The sequence below is a fragment of the Dermacentor silvarum genome, chromosome 1 (genome assembly GCF_013339745.2).
Source record: "Dermacentor silvarum isolate Dsil-2018 chromosome 1, BIME_Dsil_1.4, whole genome shotgun sequence".
Classification (NCBI taxonomy): Eukaryota; Metazoa; Arthropoda; class Arachnida; order Ixodida; family Ixodidae; genus Dermacentor; species Dermacentor silvarum.
In genome coordinates, this window is record NC_051154.1 from 264,225,835 (window position 1) to 264,235,703 (window position 9,869).

General features: G+C 40.9%; 1 protein-coding gene across 1 annotated transcript in view; it reads left to right on the forward strand.

The window, feature by feature from the left end:
• The window catches only part of LOC119437132 (heparan sulfate 2-O-sulfotransferase 1-like), a 39,466-nt gene extending 34,151 nt beyond the window's left edge, over positions 1–5,315 (forward strand). Inside the window, exon 7 of the mRNA XM_037704193.2 lies at positions 1,250–5,315. Coding sequence (XP_037560121.1) covers positions 1,250–1,473 — 224 coding nt within the window. The 3' untranslated portion in view covers positions 1,474–5,315. The remainder of the gene's footprint in view (positions 1–1,249) is intronic.
• Positions 5,316–9,869: the final 4,554 nt, after the last annotated feature.

Here is a 9,869-nt window from a genome sequence, read left to right on the forward strand (position 1 = left end):
GTGGAAATCCAGCTTGATGCTTTCCGTCCACGTGTGTGTCCGAACTACGTGTGTGGACATAACGGGTTAACCGTTCTGTCCTGCAAGCGCACAGAAGAAAAGTTTGTTTAAAATTAACAGTAAAATCGGGGTATAGGTTTCATACGAATTTCGACTTCAGGTGTGGCTCCACGGCAGCATGAATTTTGCCTCGAGGTACGGTTTCACCGCAGCGCGGTTTCTGCTGCCGTGAAACCGCCATCAGCATCAGTGAAGAGGTGGGGAACAAAGCAGCTGGCCGAAGATACGACATAGATGATTCATGCATCCATGAATGGATGCATTTTTGCTTTTTTTTAGTACTTTGGATATAGTACTGATGCTTATTGGTCCTGCATGCATCATGGATGAAAAGGCTGTACAACTAAAGCACACTGCTTTTCTGCATTTGTTTGTCGAAAATGAGGAAAAGATGCGCAAACTACTCACCCAACTGATCACAGTGAACAGCATATCTCATCTTATCCGTTGCCAAAAATCATGACCACATGTTGCTGTGGTCAGCGAAAAATGCACATTTATTGGTGGATGAAGATTCTAAATACACAGACGTCAGCAATATTATGGCTGTCAAGGCATAGCCAACACCCACACTATGCTAAGAACGAATGAAAATGCTTGCTCAATCTACATCATAGGGCTCCTGTAAAGTTGGAGTGTAGCAGTGATACACTACCTGTCAGCCATGTATACAGAGCACTTTCTTTAGGCACCAGGTGCATCAGCAGGTGACACATGTCTGCAGCATGGGCAACAATACTCTTATCTATCTCTCCAGCTCTTTTTCAAAATCCTTTGTCCTATTGACGAAACGTTGAATCCTTCTATTTGCACTCTCAATTGTCTTGACTGCTTCTGCAGAAATGAAAATGGGAGACCACCATCAGGGGATAGTTTTCTCTATTAAGATGATGCTTTGAGTAGATAAAAGAGCACCTCACTTTTTATAGATTGATTGCACAAGTCCTCTTTTTGACCACGAGTTCATAGCACTATCAAGAAATCGTCTGCCCAATAAGCCACAGTTTGGTGAATTTTTGCACAGCATATTAAACATCTTCACTCAGTCCTGCATGTCCCTCCAAGGTCACGTTACACGAGACATTAGTTGTTATCTTTAAAAGCTAGTATACTTTAAATTACGATTTCTTGGTCATTTGTTTCTCTTTCTTATTTATTTATTTATTTGTTTATTTATTTTTTGATGCAGGGAAGAGGTCACACCTTCGGAAAACCTTCAACAAGGTGCAACCAAGCCAGGAGACCATAGAACACTTCAAGCGTTCGCCAATCTGGCAGATGGAGAATGAGTTCTATGAATTTGCAGCTGAACAATTCGAGTTTGCCAAGAAGCGGACATTAGTGGCAACTCAGGATGGGCAGCTGACAGAGCTTGGCCAGCAGTTCTTCTACGAGAAGATTCGTCCTAAGTGATCAGTGATCGTGCAATGTGTGACACTTTGCCTGGTTTGAAGCCAGGACTGTCTTAACCAGGCAGATTTCATCAGGCCATTTTTTCCCGGGGTTGTGCAAATGCTTGACGCTGGTTCTTTGTATTGAAAGCCAAAATCATGTGCGAGAGAGTAGGCAGGTATCAAACCATTAATCAGTATGGTCTTTGGTGCTAGACTTTGACAGCAGCATATGCCTGCACCAGCCTTTTCAAATGTGCGCATGGCGCTGCTCTCAGTGGTTAAAACATGTGAAAAAAGAAAATGGAAGATGCTTCAACATGCTGGTAACATTCTCATCATTTAATTTAAAAAAGATTAATTTTAAGTTCTAAAGGTCATTTTAATGGCAGACGTTTATTCTGAATAATCAAAACATGTAATCGTTGAAATTCGTGATTATTTGGTGGGAGCAAGATGTCGTCATTATAGAAAAGTCGTGTCAAAGTTATTTGTGGTACAATTGCATAGTCATTAGTCAGGCATGGCCAATGTAAACAGGTCTGTTTTAACTGGTTTGAAGTGCTGCCGAGGCAAGCACCCAGGTGAGATGATTTAGTCTGCCTGCCATTTTTAGATAAATTAAAGTGGATCTATTGCCAAGGGTTTAATCAGGGTTCAGTGTTTTTAGCTAGAGACAAATAACAGCAAAAAATGTATATTAACTAACTTTTGAAACTCGTTTTTAAAGCCCACCCCACCCCCCCTCCAATAAAAAAAAGTCAATATCCACGGGCAGTGTATAAGATAAAAAAAAACTAGACATGTCGGCAATTATGCTGAACCTTCACAAGTTTCATCATATAGAAGCTGTCTACGCTTACTGTAGAAGTGGTGGGCATTAGTGTATTAGGCATTAATGAAGTCCTGCTGAACAAGAAGTCAGGTGCAATTCGTGGATGTGGTGGCAATATTCAAAAGGGGGTGGAAGGCAAAAACACTTGTGGGTGGAGATTTATTAGCATTCTAAGGAAACCCTGGGAGTGCAAAATATTCCAGTGCCCTTCACTACGTAGTCCCTCATAGGCATAACTTTTGAGCATTAAACCTTACAAATTATAATTATTAAATGTGTAGCCTTTGTTCAAAGTGAGGAGCTGCTTGTCTTGTTACGAATGCTCGCTCAGAATTGTATGGTGGCCTTTTGCTGTAGCATTCTCAGTGCTCCAGAGTGGTGGAAACTGAAAACAAAAGCCTTCATTACTTGGACAGTTAAGCAGCAAGAGAGCCACGTGATACGGAGTTCACCAGATGACTCGGCCAGCACTTGTCACACAACCAGTGGGTTATACATATTTCACAAAGGCTGTACGTGCACATATATTATAGGGGAAAAACAAAGGGAAAAAAACACTAACTGGTGTGGTTAGAGTGAAAAAAGAAAGGTTAAGGTTTCCTCTTCCACGGCTATGTGACAGCCAGTCAGGTACACGTTATATTATTTTCGTGCTTTTTTGCACGTTTCATCAGACATAAGCGTACCCATTACTGTAGCGAACTAGTTGCTACTTGTGCTGTGCTTGTTGCCACATCTTCGCAAACATTCCTTTTATGGCGTTTTATCTATGGCTGCTTAATATTAGTCGTATTGCCTCAGCATCACCGTTTGTTGTTCAGTAGTAACTGCAACTGCTTCACCATATAGAAAATGACAAAAAAAAGGAAGCACAAAGGTCATATGTAACACATCAATTCTGTCTTGACGTGGCATGCATGCAGCTGGGGAAAAATCTGACCGATCTTTATGTAAATAATCAAGAAAAAGTGTAGTTTGACTTAACTAATGCCATTGCTTAAATAAACCCTTAACTGCCTTGTGTAAGATAAAGGTCACTAAAGAATATGGCAAATTTCTTGCAAGTAAAAGCCAGAAATCCTGAACCCTATATGGTACAGTATGCAGAAGATAAAGATAATGTTCAATAGCCTGGCAAGAGAACAAGTATTCATGATTGCCGGTCAGCCTCAAGAGTCTGTAAAGGAGTACGTTCACCTAGGTCAGTTACTCACAGGGGACCCTGATCACGAGAAAAATTTACAGAAGAATAAAATTGGGTTGGAGTGCATACGGCAGGCATTGCCAAATCCTGACTGGAAGCTTACCACTGTCGTTGAAAAGAAAAGTGTACAGTCATTGCATTCTACCGGTGCTAACATATGGGGCAGAAACTTGGAGGTTAACAGAGAAGCTCGAGAACAAGTTAAGGACCACACAAAGAGCGATGGAACGAAAAATGTTAGGCCTAACGTTAAGAGACTTGGGAAGAGAGCGATGTGGATCGGAAAGCAGACAGGGATAGACATATTTTAACTGACATTAAGAGAAAAAAATGGAGCTGGGCAGACCATGTAATGCGTAGGATGGATAACTGGTGGACTATTAGAGCTACAGAATGGTATACCAAGAGAAGGGAAGTCCAATTGAGGACGGCAGAAAACTAGGTGAGGTGATAAAGTTAGGAAATTTGCAGGCACAAGTTGGAATCAGCTAGCGCAAGACAGGGGTAATTGGAGATCGCAGGGAAAGGCCTTCGTCCTGCAGTGGACATAAATATAGGCTGATGATGATGATATGGTACAGTGCATCTGGCTCAGATATGCGGGTCTAGTTTTTAGCTGATGTCATATTTGGATGGGGCCGAAACTAGAACCTCTTGAAGCTGAATGTTGCTTTGAAGAAGTCCGACATTGCTAACAAAATCATAAGGCCAACAATGGCCATTTCTTTGGTGCATCTGCACTGTGGTTTGCAGCTGTTTGGTCCCAGCTGCACTTTGGTTTAGCTATAGTTTTTAGCTTAGGCTAGTTACTATGCTCTATTTTATTTAGTTTACTGTATGTTGACTAAGCATAATTTTTTAATTTGGGTTTTTGTATACCCAGGAAAGGAAGAAAGCCTTTCGTCTAACCACAGAAAGAGTTCTACTTTTGTAGCCCCCTTCAATTTCTGGTTTTATTCTTAGATGTTTCAGTGTGTCTGCATTTCAACTTCTGTGCTTGCTTCAAATAAGCTTATTTGCTCTAATCAACTTGCATTACATTCCTTGCATTAATTTCTGCTTACAGTTCAGCTCATTTTGTTGTGAGACGTGTTTTCGCCTTGCTTGTTATTAAGGCCATATTATAAAGCAGGGGTTCCGAAACTTTCTGCCCTTGGGGAACCGCGCTTGCCTTCCCAGAGTGCCACTGAACCCCTCCACCCCTTACTTCTTTTTTTCACCAATATGCTTTTCAAGCAAAGAGTCTAGAACGCCGGTCTTTCTCACGAAGACTACCGAAGTATGGATGTGGTGGTTTTAATTGTCAAATTCAAGCTGTAATGTAAAAATCCACTGAAGGGGGATGCGGTGGGATTCCTTTTGCCCACTTGTGGAGCAAAGAAATGCCATTCGCGGAACCCCTGGGTTCTGCAGAACCCAGTTTGGGAACCCCTGTTACAGGGGGGCCCTCTGACAGTGCATTTTGTTTGTTGCATGCATGATTAGGGTGTGGTAATGCTCTCAGCACATATTGAGAGCACATATTTTTTCACTTGCCTTGTGAAGGAACTTTGGGATGAAATCTCTAGCTAAAGCAGCAGAAAAACTTGGAACTCTGTTATAGCCATTGCCTAAATATTTGCCAATATCTTGTGGAAGAAGTGTAGCTGTTGTGCGAGTTTGTACAATGCCTTAATTTGTACAAGAAACTGAGTTCATGGTGATTTCAACATGCTGCAGGGGCTTTAAGAAGCTGACATGGTGTCAGTGGGATCATCTCCCATGCCTGTAGTGATTGATTAAATGCACAGCTTATCATTGAAATTTAGATACGCTAACTGATTTATGAGTTAGCTTTTTCGTCTTTTTTAAGCTTTTAACTCTTTCGTTACCACGTGAAAATGACTATTTTCTAGACATCTACAAAAACTTTTTTTTTTCGCCATAGACAACGCTAGCATATAATGCACCATTGAAGATTGTAGAAAAACTAATTGGTGTTTCGAAATACATAAGTTGCAAGAATAACATATTTAATCAAGAAGTAACAGATATTTGCAAAATCAACATTTTTCTGACCACTTAAAAAAAAGACTAAAATTTTGATATATGAAAGAATGTCTTAAAGGAGTCCAGAATATACATTTCAAAGATGAATGTTCCAAAAAGACTTTCCTAAAAAAATTATGCAGATCCGGCGCTCTGTGGGAATTGGTGTACGTGAAGTGTGAAGTTTTCATGTGCCAGCAAGGCATTTTGGTGGATTACGACAAGAGACGCGCTGCAAATTTTAGTGATGAACGTGTCTCTCAACCATCATGGTGGACTATGCAGAGCATGCAGAAGTTTTATACAGCATTAAAACATGTTGAATTGCAAGACACGACATGCTTGACCTTGTAGAAACCTGACATAGTATGATGAGATATGTGCAACAAATTTCGGCGACAAATGCCTCGCGTAACTTCTATCTTCATTGTCGGCTGGACGATGCACAGGCTCACTTTTTATAAGTAAATTGTTGCTGTACGACGTGATGAACGTGCCAAGCAATTTCTCTCATTGCTTGCACCAGGGAAGTTTGTAAAGGTTTTTTTATTCCGCCTTTTTAGGCATTCCTCTGTGGCCTAATGGTTAGAATATCAGGCTTGTGGGCCGGGGAGACCAGGTTCAAAACCAACCACCGGAAATGTAATTTATTTTATTTATATAGCCTGGTGCCAAGGTAACCCTCAAGGTCACACGAACGGCCAGAAACTGACAAATACACCATCAAAGTGGGGGAAAAGCTAAACACGAAATAATTAGCACACAAATGTTCTCAGCGCACAAAACGCAAAAAGGTTAGTCTTTCCGGTTCCTGGTCCACGCAGTGAAGTAGTTCTTCTAGTTTGTAAAGCAAAAGTAGACTCCATTTGTGGCGGCAAACATTCTGTTTTTGTTTGACATTAAGAAATTTCGCTCCAGATATCACAGCTTGCAGCTTCCTGTGTTGGTGTTGAAGTTCGGGTACTGATTTTCGAGTAGGAACATCTTGGCGATCTTCCCTTTCGAGCCTCAACAGCTGCAAGACAAGCCTTCTTCTGAAAAACAACTGGCCAAACTTGGCGCTTCTCTGAAACTGCACCGGTCCTGAACATCGTGAAAATGACTAGTTCTGCATGTCGGACGTGCGGCAAACCAATGGAAGTGCCCGCGAAAGGAATTAAACCGCTTGGAGATAGTTGGTGACATATTCTTTTTATTATGACCCTTCAGTGCTGCCAGACTGTAAATGAGACAATTTGATGTTGTTCTCTTACTTATTGCTTGTGAGCTGGTCAAAAATTTGATGTTGATGCACCATAATCACAAACTGCACACAATTTTTTTCCAGAAATGGCGAAAGGCAAAGTTTTTGCCAAACTTGTATGCCTTAGCTTACCCAAACTGGATTTGAAAGCCCTTTCCCTGGGCTACCTACCAGATAGCACTGTGTATCTAAGAAACGCCATCAACGTACTGAAATCGGTGATAGAAATCATTTTTGTCACCAGTGGTCGACTTGAATAGGCGAGGTAATGAAAGTTCTTGTCATGAGCAATGAAGTATAGATTAAGTATACTAGGCACAAAAATTGTGCCCACAATTGCTGGCGGGTAATTTTGTGTAGATTTGTGTTGTCTCAACTTCATGCATTTATTAACTAGAAACAGTGTGGTCTTTAGGTGTACCATAGCCACCACGGTGACTCGGAAAAGGTGGCATTCTATGCCTGAGCATGAGGTCGCAGGTTCGATTCCTGGCCGTCTCATAGGAATGGAATGCAAGAACACTAGTTGACCAAGTTTCTTGTGCATGTGAAGTAACCCCAGGAGATCGAAATTAATTCCGAGCCTTCCACTACAAAATCATTCATAGCCCTTTCTTGCTTTAGGACGTTGGAGTCGTCTCTCAATCAGTTAACTCTCTTTATCCTAAGCTGGTCTGTGAAAATGCAAAATTTTGTAAAGCTGCATTTTGAAAAAAAAAAGTCATCCTCAAGTTTTTTTCTATAAATTTCATGAATAAATGCCCTTAAGTGTTTTACCATCCCATGGGAAAGCATACATTGTTTGATTCTTGTGAAGGTTCAAAGCAGCAGATCTGGCCTACTTAGCCCAATTTTTGCCATGATAATTGTGCACAGAAATTTGCGTGCTGGTCATCCATGAACATTTAAAGTGTATGAAGAACTGAGGGGGAAAAAAAGTTGACAGACTCCGTTGATGCTTTGGTTCCCTCTATGCAATTACTTCGAATAGCACCTGAAAGCCTTCGACTCCTCTACACATTTAGAGACTCCTACATGACCTTGAATAGAGCACATGGTAGGAAGCGGTCCCAGCTGTTCTGTGACTACAAGCTATGATGCGCATTACATCCTCTAGGCCTAACCTAAGAGTCTTTTTTTATGTTTCCCATGGCATAACTGCACTGATAGCAAGAGCCGGTGCGAAGTTCTTTTTATTTTCATCTCTGGGCCTCAAACCAAACGTGTCAAAGCCCTTCCTCCTATTGTGCATCTTTCTCCGCTGTCCCGAGAATCTACTGAACTGGGGACAGACACGTTCATCCCATTTCCTAGCTTAAAATGTATGAAAGTTAACGTGCGGTAGTGGTTAGAGTGCTTGACTTAGAATTTATAAGCACTGGTGTGACTCTACACCACTGCAATATTTTTTTGTATGTTGTTTGAGAATCACTCGGAAGTATTGCTAACGAAAGGCTGCGTTCAGCCCATTCCCTAGCTCATAACTGCTGTTTGCAGCAAACATGCATGTAAACGAGAAAAGGTAATTATTTTAACAGGTTGTTCTATGTAAGGTATCATTGCATGGTAACTGCTCGAAGCTGTTCAGCATATCTGAAGCAGCAGAAGTGCTGTTTGAATCTTGTTTTTACTCGCTCCATGTAGACTTCTGAAGTTTAAGCTATCAACTAAATTTCATTTGTTGTAATTAGAAACTCGTGAGTGACAATTTCAAGTTACAGGGCCACATTTCTAATGCTCTTTTTGCATCTATCTTAAATTGTATTAAAACTTATTTGAGGAATAATCAGCATCACCTTAGTAGGCATTCAAAGGGTCCCTTTAACCTGGGGTGGTATTCTCCGTCATTAATTTTCTGGGATGCAATCACTTTCGCGAGATTTTGTGTGACTAGCATGAGATGTGTCAATGTCAGCATTCCTGGAACCGTACCAGGTGCCAGGAACGCTGTATATGGGCCAGGAACACTGCACTGTGGGCAACAGTGTTCCTGGCACTTTACCAGGAATTAAGCATTTATTGCTTCAAATTAATATAAATAGTATTTGAAGATTGTCTAAAAAATTGCCCTGTCTTCTGCTGCTGTTTTATCGAGTGTGGTCGGGCCAAGCAATGAGGTTTCTTCTGTTCATACCTCGCGAAAAGCTAATTAGCCATGACTGAGACAAACTGTTCACCTCAAACCGCACTGGTCACACTACAAAGATTCTGATACTTTTCTAGAGCACCTTTCTTTTTTATTAGTTCGGAATAATTTGTCTGCTTGAGAACATCCCTCCAAAGATATACTTTTGTCATAAAATTGAGCAGTTAAGTACGGGTACTGCATAATGCCGCTCGTGTTCAATGCTGCCATATTGTGGTGCTTTGTGCACTGGCTGCTGATGGACACTTTGAAACACAGTAATCAGCATAAAAAATAACATCACAGGACCACTATAATTTAGTCTTGTCTGTCATTTGTAATTCTTTCCTCAGTGGGAATTGCTTGATGTCATTGCTGGAGACTGTCAGTGTCTGTGGGGTAGCCTATTTTTACTAGATTTTCATGTGCTTGTTCTATATGGTCTTGCTGCTAAATTTTTCACTCTCTGGAGGCAACATAATGTATACTTTCGGCGAATGCAAAGTTTGTTTCGTCATGCATGCATTGTTGTCTGGATGACTCGCCATGATTTCAGTGGCCTGCAGGATTTTTATTCTTCGTAAAAATGCCAAGTTCTTGTGTTCAAAATGCATATTTGTAACCTTGTAAAGTACCTCTCTACTTTTTATTATTGGAATTTCTTTATGCAAAGCTTTATGCAAAGGCTTTAAGTGTACATACGTACACTTAAAGCCGTTTGTTATATGTGGTTAAAACATCCAAAATTACATTTATGCCATTTGCTGTCAGAATGAGAAATATGTGGTGTGGTTGCAAAAGACTAGCATCTAGCACAAAAAGATGCCTTCATATTGTCAATATATACTCATTTTTCTCTCTGTTTTGACGTGGAAAGCAAGCTATCTTGCATCTTGCGGTGACTTGTAAAGCAGTGGGTATTGCTGAAGGTAAACTTGAGTTGCACACCTCAGTGGATGCCGTCATGTGGGTTTCTTGGATAA